Source organism: Chiloscyllium plagiosum, unplaced genomic scaffold (assembly GCF_037043375.1).
Source record: "Chiloscyllium plagiosum isolate Xiang-an unplaced genomic scaffold, Cpla_swu_hap1 HiC_scaffold_5, whole genome shotgun sequence".
In the NCBI taxonomy this organism is placed as follows: domain Eukaryota; kingdom Metazoa; phylum Chordata; class Chondrichthyes; order Orectolobiformes; family Hemiscylliidae; genus Chiloscyllium; species Chiloscyllium plagiosum.
In genome coordinates this window covers 38,216,125-38,238,348 of record NW_028270143.1, presented here as the reverse complement: position 1 = coordinate 38,238,348, position 22,224 = coordinate 38,216,125, and the positions used below count along the sequence as shown (strand labels likewise).

Genomic DNA, 22,224 nt, shown 5'->3' with positions numbered 1-22,224 from the left:
GCGTGGCTACTTGTTCGCTAATTAATGCTCACCAGGCGATACAACATTAAATGAATGCACCTCAATGAGCCATTGAAATTCAATGATAAATAGCAGGTCTGTAAATTGGCAGTGTGCAGGCTTAACAAGAAAATTATCAAATTGCAACATCTGGAAAAAAAACTCTGATGGACTTTGTGGGAAGTGGGTCTTCTTCTTTTTGCTTATTGACAAAGTTGAATGTTAATTGCAGATTTAAAAAAAAACAACAGTTCTCAGCTTCTTCTCCAAGTCTCGCAGCAGGATAAGCTAACTTTGGTTAGATTAAATAATAAGCAAGTGAGCCAACTACTCTTCCTGGACCCAAATACATTTCCACTTGATAACTAGAACAGTAAATGTTATGCATTAAAATAATGCAAATTGGTTGTGTGCCCTTTAATGCGCCAGATGTTCCTCAGGAGAAAAAATGGACACAAACTACAAAATAATGACGTAGGTTTTGCGCCACTGTTGGACAGAAATAAATATTGCACAGTAAATGTCACTAGCCTGCCTTGCTTGTCCCTGATTAGGCTCTTGGAAGCTGTTGTTACTAGGCTGGACCCAGTAATCATGTGATTAAAATACAGAGCTTCAATATGGCAGTTCACGCTCAATAAAAGTCAATTACCAGCAACACAAAGGGTAAAGTTTTTGCCTGTGTTTTTCTCTAAGCATGAAAAGTCTCTTCAAAACAACACTTATTTGCAAGGAAATGATTGTGAAACAAAACACTGCAACACTAACAATTTCAAAATATTTACCTGAGTTGTAATAATGTGATGTTCTCAGCTGCTAATCCTTTCTGCAATATTTTATGTGGAATCACTGGGCAGAAAACGTCTGCTTTCGCTACTAGGGAAGAAAATTCATAGGGGCAATTTTCAAATGCATTCCCAATTGCTGATTTTGAAACCACACTAACAGAGATGGGAGGGCAGTAGATCAGCCTGCATTATGTTTCTGGCTGCTAAGTTCAGGAAGCTCTGTGACCCAGCCAGTGCATAGCCCTCCTTCCTGCCTTCTCACTGAAATACATCGTCACAAACATGGCTATTTTGGGGAAAAAAGGACACTGCAGACTTTTCAGACTTCTCCCACCCACCCCAAATCTCCATATTGCCCTATAATTAATATCATACATCTCCATAGTTATTAGCAGCTCTCCAGCTGGGACTCCACACTTCATGTCCAATACTAAATTATTTGACCATGGATGTTAACACAAGCAAGCACAAATACTTTGGAGCCTCCTGTGAAGCACTGTCTCTTCTGGAATTTATTTGGTTCCATTCCAAATACTTTTGGATTCTCATTGCAGTGGCTGGTCTATTGGGTCTAGGTCTGTGTGCTTGTTGATGGAGTCTGTGGATGAGTGCCATGCTTATACAGTCACAGATTCACCGAGATGTACAGCACAGAAACAGACCCTTCGGTCCAACTAGTCCATGCTGACCAGATATCCCAACCTCATCAAGTCCCTCCTGCGAGCACCCAACCCATATCCCTCCAAACCCTTCCTATTCATATGCCCATTCAGATGCCTTTTAAATGTCGCAATTGTACCAGCCTCCACCACTTCGTCTGGTAGCTCATTCCATATACAAACAACCTTTTGCGTGAAACAGTTGCCCCTTAGGTCTCTTTTATATCTTTCCCCTCTCACCCAAAACCTATGCCCTCTAGTTCTGGACTCTCCAACCCTAGGGAAGAGACTTTGTCTATTTACCCTATTCATGTCCCTCATGATTTTATAAACCTGTATAAGTTTACCCCTCAGCCTCTGACGCTCCAGGGAAAACAGCCCCAGCCTATTCAACCTCTCCTGATAGCTCAAATCCTCCACCCCTGGCAACATTCTTGTAAATCTTTTCTGAACCCTTTCAGGATTTCTACAAGTTCTCTGGCTGTCCTCTGATCGTTGTGTTGTCACAGTCGAATATGTGCTCCCTGTCAGCTGTATGTGGCGACTAGGGACAGCTGGTCATGGCGTTTAGTAGCTAGTTGGTATTCATGGATGTGGATTGCTAGTTGTCTGCCTGTTTGTCTTCTACAGTGTTTCATGCAATTCTAGATATAGACCTAGACACAATATACCAGCCACTACAATGAACAACAAGTACTGGCACCCAGAAGCAACAGGAATGGAACTGAGTAAATTCCTGAAGATACAGTACAGCAGTGCTTCACAGGAGACTCTAAAGCACTGAAGATGTCACCTAGACAGGGGACAAAACGTCTGCAAATCAACTTCCCAGCTCAGCAAACAACCCACAACTACAACAACTGGCACCCGAGCTACAAATCTTAGTCAAACCTTCAAGCACAGATATATCCCTATCTGACATAAAAACAGAAATTGCTAAAGAAACTCAGGTCTAGCAGCATTTCTAGAAAGAAAGCAGAGTTGATGTTTCGAGTCCAGTGACTCTTCAATCAATCTTTATCTGATGTCCACCTAAGTGTACTTTAAAGCAGAAATGACTGGACAGTGGCCCATCAAAACGCCTTAATCATTTCCCCAGCAGGCAAAGAAAAGTACTACTAATTTGGACACACTTCATTTCCCTACTCCAGCTTAAGATCAAATTCAAAATGAGGCTTGAACCCAGAATGTTGCTGGTCTACACAATATGGCAAGCAATAAAGGAAACCTGGAATTCAGCTCATCTAATTGAACCCAGGGCTTGAAACCACAGTGAGAGTGTCTCTATGTCTGGAGTTGTAGCCAAAATGGTATTGCAGCATCAATTCCAGAAGTCCTTCCCTCAAACCTGACTCCAGCACCCAAAATACACAGGAGTGGTGAGCAAACAGACCCCTAGTAGCCAGGGAGAATTCAACTATGGGGGATCCAAATGAGAGAAGAAAAGATGCCTTAATTGAAATGAAAAGAATAAATGAGGAGTTGCTTCTCTAAACACAAGTTCGCTTCAACATATGCTTGCTCCCTATGAACTCAACAGTGAGCCCATCAGTTGGACTGGTTGAAGGAGCAGAAAGTAAGTGGCAGCAGTGAGTAAAACTTCAGAAGAGTTGGAGCTGTCTTTTGGTATGGGCCATGCCTTTTGCTGGGAGTCAGCTTTTGCCAGGGTCCTTGGGCCTGGATATTTGACAAGGCTGTGGGCTGACACTGGTAGGAGGAACAGTGGTCAGGAATCTTGCTGTGGGCTTGGGTCCAAGCATTTCTTAGGGTCTGTGGAACGGGTCTTCAGCAGAAGTACAGGAGCCCATGCTTTTTGGCGATGGGTGTATAGATGATTGCACCGAATGGTGAAGGGCAAATGAAGGTTGCAAAGGAAGTTGGGGGAAATGGAGTCTACAAAAGGGGTGGAGAGGCAACTGCAATACAGTAGTGGGAGGAGAATGCTGCAAGAAGATTTTTTTTGGAGTAAGATGGGGAAGAGGAAGCAGCAGATTGCAGAGGATGCTGCAAGAAGAGCAGAGGGAAAGAATGAGGATGGGAGGAGGAGAGAGGGATGCTGAAACACAGAACAATTTGAAATCTGCCAGTAAAGAAATACTCAGTTAAACACAAGGGGGTTTTGAGGAGTTTGAAGGAAATCTTTTTTCACCCAGAGTTTTGTAGGGATCTGATAGGCAGGAAACCTCACAACCTTCGAGTAGTACGCGATTGCACACTTGACATCTTATAACATTCAAGACTATGGGTCTAGCACTGGTAAGTTGGACAACTGTAGATGTAGTGTATTTTTGATGATGCAGACTCAACAGACAGAAAGTCCTATCCTTAATGGGACTAATTCAGTTCAGGATACCTGGTCGACATGTATGAGTTGGACCAAAAGGTCTGTTTCCAAGCTGTAGGACTCTGATTAACTATGAGTCAGGAAAACTTTAAATCACTGAAGTAATAAACTCCTTGTAAATCTCCAGTTTAAGGCTGCAGAAGTTCAGGATCTACCACATGGGGAAAAGGAAGTCCACGCTACTGTAATGAACACAGCGCTGTTTGTTACAGTTAAGTCTCATTTTAAGATCTGAGATGAAGTAAGAAGGGGAGTGACTTCCTGATTGAAATTATCAAAATTATTAGTTTTGTATGCATATGTGGGAAATGCATCAGCCACAACCCCTCAATTCTGTGAAGATTGAAATAAAATTATACCTTTTTTATGTAAAAGTATGTCAGTTCTTTTGGAAAGAAACCTGTTAACCAAGATCAGCTATTTTGTGCCAATTTAAATCTATTGGTTTGCAGGAAATCAATGGCTTTGCTTGTGTTGTGGCTTAATGTTTAATAAATGCTTGATAATTATTGAAGATATTGATGAATTCTTTCCATTCTGTTACTGTGTCAGTCCAAATTTATGTCCACACAAGTACAGAAGATGTTTGTCTTGTTCCAATTGCATCACCAAACAAATAGGTTTGCAAGAATGAAAAAGGAGCTGCAGAAAACCAAAAGGTAGCACATGTAAATTGAGAAGTAGCTTTGAGAACACTGGGGAAAGAAAAGTTTTGTTTCTTCACTGACCCTCATGTTCGCCTGTGTGTGTGCATGCATGTGCACACACTTCATGGTCACACAGATGCACATATTAGAAGAGAAATGCAGTTGTCTTTAAAGAGGTCCAATTTTTATTATCTGCTTGTCATTTTCTCATTTTTCAAGTGATGAACTAAACGTAAAAGAATATGGTCCCTATTGGTCCAGTGACCTCTGTGGGAAAGGGTAATGCTCGTTTGGAAGGATCAAGTACCCTGTGGGGTTGATAAATATTTATGCACATTTATGTCCATACTGGTTATGTTTATTGGAACTAAACGGTCAAGGTATTTAAAATTTCACACTTTAAATTAAGAAAAGCAGCTTTAAAAATAATCAGTGTCTGCTATTTGACATTGACATAGTCTGAAGGCTATCATTACAGGATTTATGTGCATGAAGGTTTTCATGACTTATCATTGTCACATTGGGAGGCCATTAGATCAGAGTTTGCTTGATAGATATAAGCAGCTACAAAATCTCTGATGTGAGATATGAATACAAATGCTTGTTTTTATACTGGATTGGGTTGTTGAAGGAATGTAAATATAGTGAATGAATTTTAATAAATTAAACTCGTTTTTTTTAAAAAAAAGAGGTAAGTTATCAATAAACACTTAGAACTTCATTTATTTCATCCTCAGCATGGCCCCTGTGGTCTGATGAATGCAAGATGAATTGGCAAGGAGGGATGGAGGGTGTAAAGGCAAAGGATGGTGTATGGGGTGCATTGGTTGGCATGAGTTATGACAGGGACGATAATAGTTCACGGGATGTGGATAGAGGAACATGCTTTGATATGGTGGATAGCAGGGCCCACAGGACATTGTTAGAGTGGTACAAGTTGACATGCAGAGTATGAAGGGCCAGTTTGAGTTGGCATAAAGTTAACTGGGGAGGAATGAACCTGTCAGAGGGTTGAGGGCTAAGCGGATGTTCTGTTGCATTCTTTGTTTCTAAGACCCAGAGCACTGAGGAGAGCTATTCAGACAACTCACTGCTGCTTTCAGCAGCCTCTCTGACTGTCTCTGCAACTGTATCCAGGAGTAGCAGGTGAGGAACCTGACTGACATCACTTAACACTTCATGAACAAAAACCTGACCACTGTGAATAAATTTTATTTTTCTTCAAGGGCTCTTCTTGAGAATTCTCAAATGCTACAGCTTGATTTTCAGAGCGATATTTTAAATCTCAGTAATCCCTTCCTTAGTTAAGATGTAGTCATGTAGTAACATCATGTTTTGTATTTTTGCTGAAAAGGAGTTTTTGCCCTTGCAGAAGCAGAATTAAAAGAGTTTGATGTTATCCTCAATAAGTATCCACTCTCCATTAAATGTTGAGCTGCACACAAGGAAAGATAAAACTTTGTAAACACTACATATTTCAATTGGAAAATGTTTTTCATTAAATAATTGATGCGCAATTCATTAAGAAACATTCATTGCAAGAAATTCAATACCTGTGGCTTCAAGTATTTTTAGATCCCAGTTAGCTAGGCACTGCTTTGATGACAGACTTCACACTTGATGAAGGGCTTTTGCCCGAAACGTTGATTTTCCTGCTCCTTGGATGCTGCCTGACCTGCTGTGCTTTTCCAGCACCACTCTAATCTTGACTCTAATCTCCAGCATCTGCAGTACCCACTTTTCCCTTGTCACCTCCCCTCCTTTTCACATCTGTATCCATTGGGTTCTCAGAGACTCCTCTTTGGAGCACTCACTTCTCCCCACTCCCCCATCTAGGCATTTAATTCTCACCTCATCCAGCAGACTCTTCACACCTATCATTCTACCAGCCTCACTCAGTAAACAGTCTACTCTGCAACCCGAGCATCACTCCGTACGCTTGCATTGGCCCAATACCTTCAAACCAGCCTCAATCAGCAGACAACAGTATGTGATGGATGGCAGTTATGGGAAGGGGGGGGACAGTGACATAGATGGGTTAACTCCAGGAAGGGTAAGAGAGGTAGGCACCTAGGGCAGGAGTTTTTTGTGGATATACCCATTTCAAACAGGTATGCTGTTTTGGAAAATGTAGGGGGTGATGGATTCTCAGGGGACGTAGCACGAACAGCCAAGTTTCTGGTATTGAGACTAGCTCTAATGCAACGAGAAATACATCGGCTTCCAAGAGATCAATTGTGTTAGGGGATTCACTGGTTCAAGGTACAGACAGACGTTTCTATGGCCAGTAGAGAAAAAGCAGAATGGTGTGTTGTTTCCCTGGTGCCAGGATCAAGGATGTCTCAGCGAGGGTGCAGAATGTTCTCACGGGGGAGAGGGGCCAGCAGGAGGTCATTGTCCACATTGGAACCAACGATATAGGAAGGGAAAAGGTTGAGATTCTGAAGGGAGATTACAGAGAGTTAGGCAGAAATTTAAAAAGAAGGTCCTCAAGGAAAGTAATATCTGGATTACCCCTGGTGCTACGAGCTAGTGAGGGCAGGAATAGGAGGACAGAGCAGATGAATGCATGGCTGAGGAGCTGGTGTATGGGAGAAAGATTCACATTTTTGGATCATTGGAATCTCTTTTGGGGTAGAAGTGACCTGTACAAGAAGGACAGATTGCACCTAAATTGGAAGGGGACTAATATACTGGCAGGGAAATTTGCTAGAACTGCTCGGGAGGATTTAAACTAGTAAGGTGGGGGTTGGGACCCAGGGAGATAAAGAGGAAAGAGATCAATCTGAGACTGGTACATTTGAGAACAGACATGAGTCAAACAGGTAGGACTAATAAATTAAACTGCATTTATTTCAATACAAGGGGCCTAACAGGGAAGGCAGATCAACTCAGGGAATGGTTAGGAACATGGGACTGGGATAGCATAGCAATTACAGAAACATGGCTCAGGGAGGGGCAGGACTGGCAGCTTAATGTTCCAGGATACAAATGCTGCAGGAAGGATAGAAAGGGAGGCAAGAGAGGAGGGGGAGAGGCATTTTTGATAAGGGATAGCATTAAAGCTGTGCTAAGGGAGGATATTCCCAGAAATACATCCAGGGAAGTTATTCGGGTGGAACTGAGAAATAAGAAAGGGATGATCACCTTATTGGGATTGTATTATAGACCCCCTAATAGTCAGAGGGAAATTGAGAAACAAACTTGTAAGGAGATCTCAGCAATCTGTAAGAATAATAGGGTAGTTATGGTCAGGGATTTTAACTTTCCAAACATCGACTGGGACTGCCATAGTGTTAAAGGTTTAGATGGAGAGGAATTTCTTAAGTGTGTACAAGACAATTTTCTGATTCAGTATGTGGATGTACCTAGAGAAGGTGCAAAACTTGACCTATTCTTGGGAAATAAGAGAGAGCAGGTGAACTGAGGTGTCAGTGGGGGAGCACTTTGGGGCCATCGACCATAATTCTATTTGTTTTAAAATAGTGATGGAAAAGGATAGACCAGATCTAAAAGTTGAAGTTCTAAATTGGAGAAAGGCCAATTTTGATGGTATTAGACAAGAACTTTCGAAAGCTGATTGGAGGCAGATGTTCACAGGTAAAGGGACGGCTGGAAAATGGAAAGCCTTCAGAAATGAGATAACAAGAATCCAGAGAAAGTATATTCCTGTCAGGGTGAAAGGGAAGGCTGATAGGTATAGGGAATGCTGGATGACTAAAGAAATTGAGGGTTTGGTTAAGAAAAAGAAGGAAGCATATGTCAGCTATAGACAGGATAGATCGAGTGAATCCTTAGAAGAGCATAAAGGAAGTAGGAGTATACTTAAGAGGGAAATCAGGAGGGCAAAAAGGGGACATGAGATACCTTTGGCAAATAGAATTAAGGAGAATCCAAAGGGATTTTACAAATATATTAAGGACAAAGGGTAACTAGGGAGAGAATAGGGCTCCTCAAAGATCAGCAAGGTGGCTTTTGTGTGGAGCCACAGAAAATGGGAGAGATACTAAATGAATATTTTGCATCAGGGGTATTTACTGTGGAAAAGGAAATGGAAGATATAGACTGTACGGAAATAGATGGTGACATCTTGCAAAATGTCCAGATTACAGAGGAGGAAGTGCTGGATGTCTTGAAACAGTTAAAGATGGATAAATCCCCAGGACCTGATCAGGTATACCTGAGAACTCTGTGGGAAGCTAGAGAAGTGATTGCTGGGCCTCTTGCTGAGCTATTTGTATTATCAATAGGCACAGGTGAGGTGCCGGAAGACTGGAGGTTGGCAAACGTGGTGCCACTGTTTAAGAAGGGCGGTAAAGACAAGCCAGGGAACTATAGACCGGTGAGCCTGACCTCGGTGGTGGGCAAGTTGTTGGAGGGAATCCTGAGGGACAGGATGTACATGTATTTGGAAAGGTAAGGACTGATTAGGGATAGTCAACATGGCTTTGTGCGTGGGAAATCATGTCTCACAAACTTGATTGAGTTTTTTGAAGAAGTAACAAAGAAGATTGATGAGGGCAGAGTAGTAGATGTGATCTATATGGACTTCAGTAAGGCGTTCCCCAAGGTTCCCCATGGGAGACTGATTAGCAAGGTTAGATTTCATGGAATACAGGGAGAACTAGCCATTTGGATACAGAACTGACTCAAAGTAGAAGACAGAGGGTGGTGGTGGAAGGTTGTTTTTCTGACTGGAGGCCGGTGACCAGTGGAGTGCCACAAGGATCGGTGCTGGGTCCTCTACTTTTTGTCATTTACATAAATGATTTGGATGCGAGCATAAGAGGTACAGTTAAGTTTGCAGATGACACCAAAATTGGAAGTGTAGTGGACAGCGAAGAGGGTTACCTTAGATTACAACAGTATCTGGACCAGATGGGCCAATGGGCTGAGAAGTGACAGATGGAGTTTAATTCAGATAAATGCGAGGTGCTGCATTTTGGGAAAGCAAATCTTAGCAGGACTTATACACTTAATGGTAAGGTCCTAGGGAGTGTTGCTGAACAAAAAGACCTTGGAGTAAAGGTTCATAGCTCCTTGAAAGTGGAGTTGCAGGTAGATAAGATAGTGAAGAAGGCGTTTGGTTAGAGTATTGAGTACAGGTGTTGGGAGGTCATGTTGCAGCTCTACAGGACATTGCTTAGGCCACTGTTGGAATGTTGCATGCAATTCTGGTTTCCTTCCTATCGGAAAGATGTTGTGAAACTTGAAAGGGTTCAGAAAAGATTTACAAGGATGTTGTCAGGGTTGGAGGATCTGAGCTATAGGGAGAGGCTGAACAGGCTGGGGCTGTTTTCCCTGGAGTGTCGGAGGCTGAGGGGTGACCTTATAGAGTTTTACAAAATTATGAGGGGCATGGAGAGGATAAATAGACAAAGTCTTTTCCCTGGGGTTGGGGAGTCCAGAACTAGAGGGCATAGGTTTAGAGTGAGAGGGGAAGGATATAAAAGAGACCTAAGGGGCAACCTTTTCACGCAGAGGGTGGTACGTGTATGGAATGAGCTGCGAGAGGATGTGGTGGAGGCTGGTACAATTGTAACATTTAAGAGGCATTTGGATGGGTATATGAATAGGAAGGGTTTGGAGGGATATGGGCCGGGTGCTGGCAAGTGGGACGAGAGTGGGTTGGGATATCTGGTCGGCATGGACGGGCTGGACCTAAGGGTCTGTTTCCGGGGTGGGTTCAATTCCTGCACCAGTTGAGATCATCATGAAGGACTCTACTTCTTAACTTCTCCCCTTGCATGAGATATATTGACCCTTAGATTAAATCACCACTCGTCCTCTCTCTGTAATGAGACAGCAGCCCTAAAGTCTGGTAGAGCTACAGTGATTTTACCTTTTTGTGTATTTCAAATAGCCATCTAAATATTTCTTATATATGATGGGTCCACATACCCCATCTTTTGTGTATAAAAAATCCTTAAAACCTCGTCACCACTTTTCCCTTAAGTCTATGCAACCTGTTTTTTTTTACCCCTTCGCTCAGGGGAAAAGCCTTGTTCTATTTATGCTATTTAAGCCTCTCACAATTTTGTATGCGTGAACTTGGTGTCCCCTCACCTTTCCCTTCTTCAAGGAAAATAAGCCCAGCCTATCCAGTCTTGCTCCATCGGTGAAACACTCCACCTGAGGCAATATCCTGGTAAATGGGCACTACACCCACTTGAATACAATCACATCCAGCCTGTAATGTGGAAACCACAACTGTAAATGGTACTCCAACTGTGGCAGTGTCTTATACAACTCCATCACAACCTCCATGACTAATAAAGAAAAGTGCTGAAAATGTGTTGCTGGAAAAGCGCAGCAAGTCAGGCAGCATCCAAGGAACAGGAGAATCGATGTTTCGGGCATAAGCCCTTCTTCAGGAATCATTCCTGAAGAAGGGCTTATGCCCGAAACGTCGATTCTCCTGTTCCTTGGATGCTGCCTGACCTGCTGCGCTTTTCCAGCAACACATTTTCAGCTCTGATCTCCAGCATCTGCAGTCCTCACTTTCTCCCCTAATAAAGAAAAGTATCTCATATGCCTTCTTAACTATGTTATCCTCAAGCCCTCTTTCCTGAATATTGTCCAGGTGTGGCTGCTTCAGTATCTGAAGAGTTGCGGAATGTGCTGAATGTTGTACAATCATCAGTATATATATACCCCCAAGTTGGAATGCAGCAACTCATGGATAGTATCCAATCTTGGGCTGAAAAGTGGCAAGTAATAGAGTTAGACAAATGCCAGGCAATGACCATCTCCAAGAACAAAGAACCTAACCACTGTTCCATGACATTCAATGGCATTAATATCACTGAATCCCATGCCAACAACATCTTGGGGGTGACAGGTGACTCGAATATTATCATGGGCTAGACATATCAATACAATCATCAGAGGCTAAGAATGTTGCTGCGAGTAACTCATCTTCTAACTCTACAAAGATTGTTCACTATCTACAAGGGACAAGTCAGGAATGTGCTCAAATACTCTCTACTTATCTAGATGAGCACAGCTCCAACAACATGGAGTTTGATGCAATCAAGGGCAAGGCAGTCTACTTGATTGGCACCACATCCACAAACATTCATTCCTTCCAGAACCAACACTCAGTAGCAGCAGTGTGTCCTATGTACAGAAATGCAGGAGTCCACCAAGCCTCATTAGACAGTTCATTTCAAACCCGGACCACTACCACTTAGAAGAACAATGATGGTAGATGTATGCAAAGACCACCATCTTCAAAATTCCCCTCAGAGCCACTCACCATCCTGACTTGGAAGTATATTGCTATTCCCTCACTGTCACCGTATTAAAATCCTGGAACTCCCTCCCTGAGGACATTGAGTGCATTGACACAGAACACTGGTTAGGACACAACTGGAGTTCTGCATGCAATTCTGATCTCCACATTATGGGAAGGATCCAATTGCAATAGACAGAATGCAGGGGAAATTTACTAGAATGTTTCAAATAAAAGCAAAATATTTCAGATCCTAGAAAATAAAAACATGAAATGGTGGAGAAACCCAGCAGTCCTGGTTGCATCAAGAGAGAAACAGAGTTAACATTTTGAAGAATGGTAATGTTAGACTCGAAACGTTAACTCTGTTTCTCTCCAGATCCTGCCAGACCTGCTGGGTTACTCCAGTACTTCCAGTTTTTACCAGGATACTGCCAGGGCTGGAAGGTCTGAGCTAGAAGGAAAAATTAGATAGGCTGGAGTCGTCTTCCTTAAAGCAGCAAACGTTGCAAGGGTACCTGGTAGAGGTGCATAGATAGAATGGATTGGACAGCACTCATTCCAGTAGTACAGAGGTTAAAGAATGTGCGTGTGTGCGCGCGCGCGCACGGATTTGAAGTAAGAGATAGAAAGCTAAAAGGACAGTTACGGAGAATTTGTTTTCACTTAGTGGGTGATAGGAATGTTGAATTCAATGTCTCGGCGGGGGGGGGGGGGGGGGGGGGGGGTTGAGAGAGAAATTCTTGTATCATTTAAGTAATATTTAGATATTCATTTGCATTGCCATAGTCTGCAGGACGATCCAAAAGTTAGATTAGTGCAGTCAGGTCTTTGTTGACCAGTACAGGCATGATAATCCAGATGGTCGTTTTCTGTGCTGTTAATGTCTATGAGTCTTTCAGACTCCCTCACCATATACCAAATGGGGAGTGCTAGTGCCTTGTCTTCATGTTTTGGCCCATTTGCTTTTGGTTGTTCCTTCCGACTCTGAGATAATTGAATGGAGTCAGGCCAGTGATGGACTTTCCACTTCTAAATGCCCCAGCACACACTGCCTTCCCCCATCCCCACTCATGGAGGAAGGGAGCATGAATATCTGGACATTATTGGAATGGTTGGACCAGATGACTTTACAGTCAATAAAATCTGTATAGTGGTGATAAACTTTGAAAAATGGTGGCATTGAAGGTAGAGTTGAGGGTTTGAACTTGTTGTTGAAGATAATCATTGCCTGGCACTGAACGTGGTACAATTAATGCTTCCCAATCATCAAGCTAAGATGAAAAACTGTCTACTTATTACTCTAGGTTACCATACACAGCTCCATTATCAAAATAATTAAAAATATAGCAAAACACAGTAAAACTGTCAATGTAACAGCACATATCTTTGATAATGGTCTAACTTCCACTCTTATGTCTTATGATCTTATAGTAGGTTTTTTTTTGGTTAGTCTTAGCTGAGTGATAACATTCTTGCTTCAGTATTAGAAGATTGTTCAAACCTAGGCTGGGAAGCCAATTCATTACTACATTATCTGAATTGCAATATTTTTGGGTGAAGTGTTAAACTGAATTCTTGCCTATGCCCTCAGATGGGTGTAAATGATGTACCGGCTCTACTTAAAGAAGAGGTTCTCCCAACCTACTCTACTGAATGCCTGTTATAAAGAGTCATTCCAGTCTAAAAACATGAACTGTTTCTCTCTTCACAGGTCCTGCCAGGCCCACTGAGTTTCTCCAGCATTCTGTTATGTTTTTCCCAAATTTCTCGCAGTCCGGTATTTTGTTTTTATTTCATGTTTGGAAAAAGCTTCATAGTCGATTTTGTTTGTCCCTCTGAAAATGATTTTTAGGGAAAAGTTTTTTTAAAATCAAATCAGGTACAGTGTTCTAAAATCAGTTTCATACTTTGTCTTTTCATGAAGGAAATTCAGTACCTTGGGATGAAATGTGCCTTTGGAACACTGATGTACTGCTTCTACTTTTTAAAAAAAAAGTTGCTTTCCTTAAAAATTTCTCCCCATTATGTCCAATTTGGACAAAGCTCGTTCATCTGGAATTTCTGATTTTTACTTCACAGATGCTGCTGTTCCTATTGAGCATTTTGTGTTCTTTTTAAACAGATTTCTATTGATATTTGAAACACATGAAATTATCATCACTCCACAACCTAATGACTTGCCATTATGTTCAATTTAATGAACTACGACATAATATTAACAGCAGTTAAAACAAATATTGTTTTTTAAAAAAAAACAGGCAGCAAGTTGAAATCATGTTCTGCAATTTGTACCAAATAGTCTGAAATGCATGAAACTCCTCATTTCTGTCTTTTCAAAACGTTAAAAAATGTCAGGTCAAAACTTTTGCTGCCACCATATGACAGCTCCAAATTCATCAAAATCACAAAACAATTTATTACTTCATTACTTCATCTTACTCTAAAATTGCGACACAACGTTAAATCATAATAAGGAAATTCTATATATTACATGACATGAAAGAATACATAGTGCAGTGAGGTTTGCTGTATATTCATAATTGAAATAGAACAACTTAAAAACAACTTAAAAGCTTTGCTATTCAGACACCCTCTGTTCTTGTTGGCATTAGTTATTATTTGTGGATGGATGGAGCTATAATACTTACAGTGATCTGACACCATACACAGTGAAGACCTGTAAGTCCTTGATAACATTTGATGGCTTTATGGCACTTGTCACATTTTTTTGGGCAGTTTCCCTCCACCCAAAAGTGATGCATTACCTATGGAAGACATGCATATCATTGGTTTAGAAAACATACCAACTCTGGAATTTGAAGTAAATGCAATTCACAGTGAGAGTTAAATTAGAGGACGGCTTACAGTAGCATTCTTTTTTGACTTGACATAGGTGTTAATGCAGGATAGTGGGGCTCTGGCCACACAACGCTCATGAACTGTATACTTGCAAACTACAAAATTAAAAATACAGGTCAGTCATCTTAGTCTTTATACTCCATGACTAAAACCAGCAAAAGCAGATTGTGTATCAAGTTGACAAGTATTTTATTTTCCTGCAAGATAAAAGCAGATTATGATCAAAATACACATACATATAAACGTTCAGCACTTGATTTAAATATCCGGTGGATCTAAGTTCAATATGGATTAGATTAGATTAGATTAGATTAGATTAGATTAGATTAGATTAGATTCCCTACAGTGTGAAACAGGCCTTCGGCCCAACAAGTCCACACCGACCCTCCGAAAAGTAACCCGCCCAGACCCATTTCCCTCTGACTAATGCATCTAACACTATAGGCAATTTAACATGGCCAATCCACCTGACCTGCACATCTTTGGACTGTGGGAGGAAACCGGAGCACGGAGGAAACCCACACAGACACAGGGAGAATGTGCAAACTCCACACAGACAGTTGCCTGAGGCTGGAATCAAACCCAAGTCCCTGGTGCTGTGAGGCTGCAGTGCTAACCACTGAGACACGGTGCCACCCAGCAGTCAAAAGGCCATGTGATTATTTTCTTTTTATAGACGACTGAAGATGAAAGTAAGAGTCTGCCATTCAGTTCCTCAAATCTGTTTCACTATTCACCGAGATCATGACCAGTATTTTCTCTAAGCTTTGAACCGGCACAAAGCACAACAGTCTATCAAATGTCCTGCACTTAATTATAATGTCTGTACATATCCTGATCATTGTGTGTGGACTACTGCCACTATAGGCCAAGAGCAAAGAACCCATTGGCTCCACCATAACAGAAAATTAATGGATGAAAGCCAAGTCTGCCATGGCTAATCAGGTAGATTTAATGGGTGAAACTCACTCACATCAGTTCCTGGAGCTCGAAGCTATCACTCAGGAGTTATCTTTCATAGGGTCTTCTCATCGACCCTTCTGCTCTTTACTTCCCTGCTCATAGCTCCACTCACTGCCTCCTTCCCTCTCAGCAAGTGGGAGCTCAGAAGAGTGAAGTGACAAAGCAGGAAGTTTAGAGGGAGCAGGGGCAGGTGGGAGTGGTGGGGAGGGACTGGTGGCAACTCAGACAAGGTGGCAAGTTGAAGGCAGCAAGCAGTAAGTCAAAGGAGTTAGCCACTCTGATTGACTGACAGCTCTACAGTCCCAGCAGAGGAAGAGAAAGTAGGAGTCACTGTTGGAACTACAAATAGTCTAAAAGAGGAAGAGAAGATGTCCTGTCTTGAGATAGGTCCAAAGATTTTGAACAGTCTCACTTGGGAGATCTCCACACGGGTGGTACGGCAATGGTTCAGAGACTAGGAATGGAAGCACAGAACGTGGGGTATAAGTCTGGAGTGTGCTCCTGATCGTCCTGACAGGAGACATCCCCTTCTTGCTCAGTGCCAGTACATGCAATCAAAGCTGCAATGCATCACCTCGACTCTCAGATTCAAAAACTGCTTCAGAGACACACTGAGGCTCTAACATGGGAGCTCATTAGCCACGTAAGGCCTTCAACAGATTTAAGGGTGGGCTAGCCGCCTGCAATAATGCATACACTGGTACAGACTGTTGACGCCACCATTTACATTATTTAACATCTTCATGGATGAAACAAACACAACAATGCTTCTCATGCATATCTGGTTAAACTAGCGAGGAAGTAGAAGAAAGTGAGGACTGCAGATGGTAGAGAGTCAGTCAAAGTGTGGCACTGGACCAGCTGACCAGAGCACAGCTGGTCAGGCAGCATCTGAGGAGCAGGAGAGTCGACATTTCGGGCATAAGCTCTTCATCAGGAACGGAGGGGTGGGGGGAAAAGGGGGCTGAGAAGACTGGAAATCTGAGAGGGGTGTGGGAGGAGAATTGTTGCGGTATTTGTAATTTAGTATTCTTGTGCCTGTCATGATTGGGTACAAAATGAAAAGCTTCAAAAACATGATGTTTTTTTCAGTAATACTCAAGTTCAGTACTACCAAGCGACGACAGTTGTTCCATTTATTATGGTCTGTGGTTTTAATCTGACACATAATATGGTACATGCCCCCTAATTCAAATTGTTTAATTCAAATTACCCAAGTTTACATTTGACAAGTAAATTCCTAATTTAGTGTCTTAATTACCTTGCAAATCTTAAAATACTTGATAATTTTAGCAGAGAGACCGATATGAAGTATTCAGAATGCCATGCAAAAACTTTTAACTTTTTTTTTGTCACACAGGATCTGGTTAGCTTTGGACAGTAAATCCACTGTTTAGTAAACGCAGCAAAAAACATCCTACAAATAGATCAAATATCCAAATAGTCTTCAGTGTGAATAAAAAATAGTTGCTTTTTCAAAGGTATTGGCTTGTTAAATGGTCACTTCAGAGGATTTAATCTGAAGTGCTGTTAAAGTGTTTTAGTTCTCAACAAAACAATGAAAAATGTCCATTGCACAATGATTAATAATCTATTAACACAATATTATATGTTTTAGAGTCACATGATATTCAAGGAGTATTGCTTACTTGGATAACAAGCATTCCAACCGTTTGGGTTTGTTGAAATGAATAATTATATTATGATTTAATATTCAATAGGATGTGCACCTATTTGATGCTAGGAAGCTTCATGCATAGGACTATTGCAAAATAGGATGTGGCCGCATTTCATAAAGTTGATGAAATCTTCAAATACATAGCATTGGGGGCTTCTACTTTAGAATGGAGGGATAGCTGCTTACCCAGTGCTGATCAGAGTACTTGTTTAAGGGTTAATATTATCCTGGAGCTTTCAGACACAGCAACAAGCAGCATTGCCTTATTATTTTGTCCATAGAGCGATCAGTTCAAAAGAAAATGAAAAAGAAAACTTAGAAAGCTGCTTTATACACCCAAGAAGACGGAAAACAGCATTTTTCTAAGAGTATAATTCATCTTGAATACTTGATTAATGGAAATTAGGAAAGTATATGATTGAATTGCCTTTGTGAAGAAAGCTTGACAGTTTATCTTCGAAATCCTCACAATACTCACAGGAACAGCAGAGGCCTTGCTTGCCAAAACCAATCAGCATATTCAAACAGAGATTGCAGTAAGCAGGTTTGTTAAAGTGCTTCAGTCTCCACACGTGTTGCCCATCATCCTTCACATTCTACAAAAGAAGAATACACCAACAGTGCAGTTGAGAGCATCTTTTGGGATGTGGACTTTCAATGGAAATACATACATTTGCCAGGCATGAATTCTCAAAGCAACTTTAAAAAGTCTGCAGCATGATTACTGACATGATGTTGACAAATAACCACGTGAGCAATTTATGTACAGCAAGATTCCATAAAAGGCATTGTGATAAGTGATCTCTTCATCTGTTTTGCTGACATGAGTTGAGGAATAAATATTGCCCAGGAGTCACTCTTACACAAAGAATGGGCCTGCTTTTAGCAAGGAGGATTATCTACCAAGCATGGGCTCCCTGTGCCCTGGTGTAAATTTCAGGGAAAAGCCTTCCTCCGCTTAGCTGGCTCACCTACTTCAATATTTTGTGTAACAGGCCATTTAGTGAGTGTGAAATGGGGCTTCTGTGCATTGCCAGGAGGAGATCCACTGAGAGGCCCACCTTGGCAGCACCCTGCAGGAACAATGGCTGCTACTGGCATTGCTGGAAGGGCAGGAGCTGATTTTCAGCTATGGTACCAGACTTTAAGTCCAATATCTTACTGGGGGTCAGACTGGCAGGCTTCAGTGAGGAGACCTGTGGGCCACAACGGACACCATGCAATGGTGAGAGGATAGGCTCTTGGGAGGAAAACTGTAGGGTGGCTGGAGTAGTCTAATTGGCACAGGATCTGAAGAAAGAGGCACTTTGTCTTCCAATGACCAGCCTGCAGGGTAAAATCGGCCAGGCAACACATAGAATGCAGGCCCAACCCCATCACTCATGATATCACAGTCAAGCTGGAAGAGGCTCTTAAATGAGTAATTAAGGGCCTCAATTGGGCCATGGACAGTCAACCCACCTGACATCTTCCTTGGTGCCTATATACCCTGTGATGGGTATCAGGCAGGGGCTGAGGTGGGAGGATGGATGATGGATAAATGGCACGTTGACTGAACTTACTGTCTGTTTGCTAGTGTGCTGCAAAATTCAGCCCGACAACCCTGCTCTGGTAGGCAGAATGTCTATCCCCAATCTTCCCCTAAACTTATTCCAAAATGTCAACTTCAATAGTAATTTGAAATTCTGAAATGGGATTCAAATGCACAACTTTCTGATACAAGACAAAGTGCACCAGTAACTAAGTCAAACAAACATTTCTGTTACTGTGCAGAAAATAATACTTCAGAGAACGATGTGTAGGAACCACTCAATGTGGTCATACGTGCGATTAGATGCAATGCAAAGCACAAGCTATTTAAAACCATTATCTGACCCAAATATTATGTCACACCCCAGTACTTGCAAGATCTATTTTAATATCTGCCTACCGAAGGTTTTCCTCTCTCCAGCCTCTTTCTGGTTCTACTCCCTGTCCCACAAACTCCCTCAACTGTCAACAGGATTTCTGTTTTTTTTAAACCAGTGCTGCAAACCTGTACAGGAACAGTCTGGAAATATTCTGCATAGTTTCTTTTTGTCTGCTGCAGTTGGGACAGTGGGTAACAGTCTCTGGCCTCTGCTTGGTGCATGCTCAGTGTGGAACGATAGGCATTATGTCATTATTTCTAAATGATACTGTTCCCATTTAACAATCGGGAGATTTAATTGGACCTTTCCTCAACCACCAACACATACCAACATCGACACTGAAGTCAGCAGCTCAACATTCTGACCATTTCCCAATGCTTGCAAAATTATTATGAAAACACAAATGCAAGTTTGATTTAAAAATCTCAGAGATGGTTGTCCTATCATGTCAGAGTTCAAATTTAAGAAACTATTACACATTAACTAAGATGGTGTTCTAACATTCTAAGATAATTCCAGCTAAACTCTGTCACCATGCAAACAGGTAAAAACTTACTGAAAAATATTCATAAAATGTTGCAGTGTACTTCAAGGTCCAGATGTCCAGATTAATAGTGAGGCAAAATTCATGAAATTTTCTCAAATTTTCATTTACCCCTAGTTTATTTATGTTTGACTAATGAAAAGGGCATTAACTTGGTAATACCTAAATTGACAATTACTGAAAAAAATGCTGTCAATGCTTTAGGTCTTGCATTCAGCAGGGCAGAACTATAAGAATACTGAATCTCAAAGAGAACAATACATTATGCTGCATGCTGACAAGACAAAAAAGTCTGAATTGCATTTTTCATTTATCAGCAGTTAAAGAATCTTGGACTTTTAAGTTCCTAAAATTCATAAATTAAGTTTGGAGATTATAAGGTGAAGAAAATAGATGGTTTATTTCCCTTTCCTCAATACATACACAATGCTGACTTTTCCACCTCAAATTATTTTGAAAAATTAGATTGACGAACCTCCTGAATATGAACTTTATAAAGGGATTCTTTGGAAGGTACATTTTAATAATTATACAGAAAATGATCATGGTGCCAAACAGCAGTTTCATACTAAATTACATAATTTAGAATTTTGAAATATTTAGATCTTGAGATTTCACCTAAACGTCAGCATGCCAGTGCAAAAATTATTTCTAGCAAAATACCTTGCCCCCTTCCCCACCTTGCAAAGCACTGAATCACAGCCAGAATCGCAATCACTTAAAAGGATGACTCAGAGCATCTTTTCATTCAATAAAAATAGCCTTAAGTTGCACTTTTTGGACGTCAGGATGAGTGCAACTCTTTTCATAGTATTTCATTGATAAGGTTCTCTATTTGAAAATGTTCTGTGACAGCCCTCTCATTGTCCCATCAGCTCCAGCCTTCCTTTTGAATCTCAAACCTGCTCCCTTGTGGAAGTTTCACTGGCAGGTCATCAGCAAATGGGGGCAAAAAAATGGCAACATAATTGCTTAATTCTCCTGTTTGGTGGTGAATAGAACAAGGAGGCCTCAAAGCCACAGATTATATAATTTCATTAGCAGAAAAAGCATGAATTCTCATAATTTATATTGAAACAGGCATTTTAAGCCCTTGGTAACCCATTGCAAAGACAGAAATCAATCATATCACAAAATATTAAAATTTTAACCAAAGTTTAGATGCTTCAAACAGGGAATCATATTGTTCGGTCTGACATTGCACTCTCTCTATGATTGATATGTCAAGTATATTGGAATAAAGTAGCATACAAATACAAATAAACTGGAACCATGGGTGTTACTTTTATTTCCCCAATCCCTACTTCCATTCCTTTTGCTTTCTCCCTCTCTCATAACTCAGTTGTTTTGCCAAGAGTAATCATCCACCTGCAAGAATCACAGGTTTCAACAACTCTCTCAGTTTCTAACTCTTCTGCTGTTTATTATTTATGGTGACAGAAGACAACATGGATACAATGATTGACATTTCCCTTGAGTGCGATACAGATCTGGAGGACCTAGAGATTGAATCTAGTTATTTAAATTCCAAATTATTGGTTTAAAACATCACATATGCTGACAGCAGCTAAAACATAAGAAATGTATTCCATCGGGATTCACTTCATATTGTATTTTAATTTCAAATCCACATTCATACAAAACTTTCACAACACTACATCGATAATCGTTCATTGCTGCAACATTTGCCAACTTGCACCCAAACTGAAAACACATTGCAGAATTTTCCAAAAAGTGGCCATCTCACGCAGAAGGCCAGTCTGACTGATTTTTTTTTAAATGAAAAGCGAGAGCTCTGTATATCTAACAGGACAGACTGCTTTGGGGTCCCTTAGAAACACTAAGCCATACTTCCATTCTGATGGGTCTTTCATAACTCAGAACTGTCAGAGGAAATCAAACCACACCCCTTTTTCACAGCAGTCGGAAATCTTTTCTGAACCCTTTCAAATTTCACAACAACCTTCAATAGGAGAGAGACCAGAATTGCAGAACTCCAAAAGTGCCAGAACTAACGTCCTGTACAGCCTCAACATGACCTCCCAATTCCTATACTCAATGCACTGACCAATAGGCAAAGATACCAAATGCCTTCTTCTCTATTCTATCGAGCTGCAACTCTACTTTCAAGGAAATATGGACCTGCACTCCACTGTCTCTTTGTTCAGCAACACTCCCCAGGGCTTTACCATTAAGTGTGTACATTCAGCCCTGATTTGCTTTTCCAAAATGCAGCACCTCACATTTATCTAAATTAAACTCCATCTGCCACTCCTTGGCCCATTGGCCCATCTGACCAAGATCCCATTATACTCTGAGGTAACTTCCTTTGCTGTCCACTACAACTCCAATTTTGGAATCATCTGCAAACTTGCTAACCATATCTCCTATGTTCACATCCAAATCATTTATATAAATATGAAAAACAGTAGACCCAGCACGTATCCTTGTGGCATCGCTGATAACAGGCCTCCAGGCTGAAAAGCAACCCTTCACACCTTAGAGCCCGTTCTGTCTCCAAATGGCTAGCTCTCCATAGAATCTAAACTTACTAACCAGTCTCCCATGAGGAACCTTGTCAAACAACTTACTGAA

General features: G+C 41.2%; 1 protein-coding gene across 3 annotated transcripts in view; it reads right to left on the bottom strand.

Annotated features, from left to right (window-relative positions):
- dgkb (diacylglycerol kinase, beta) overlaps window positions 1–22,224 on the bottom strand; it is a 794,652-nt gene that overhangs the window by 503,513 nt on the left and 268,915 nt on the right. For all 3 annotated transcript variants that reach the window (XM_087987111.1, XM_087987112.1, XM_087987113.1), the window contains exons 10-12: window positions 17,654–17,771; window positions 14,541–14,629; window positions 14,324–14,440 (exon numbers count right to left, since the gene is read on the bottom strand). In XM_087987111.1, the coding sequence (XP_087843237.1) occupies window positions 14,324–14,440; window positions 14,541–14,629; window positions 17,654–17,771 (324 nt within the window). The remainder of the gene's footprint in view (window positions 1–14,323; window positions 14,441–14,540; window positions 14,630–17,653; window positions 17,772–22,224) is intronic.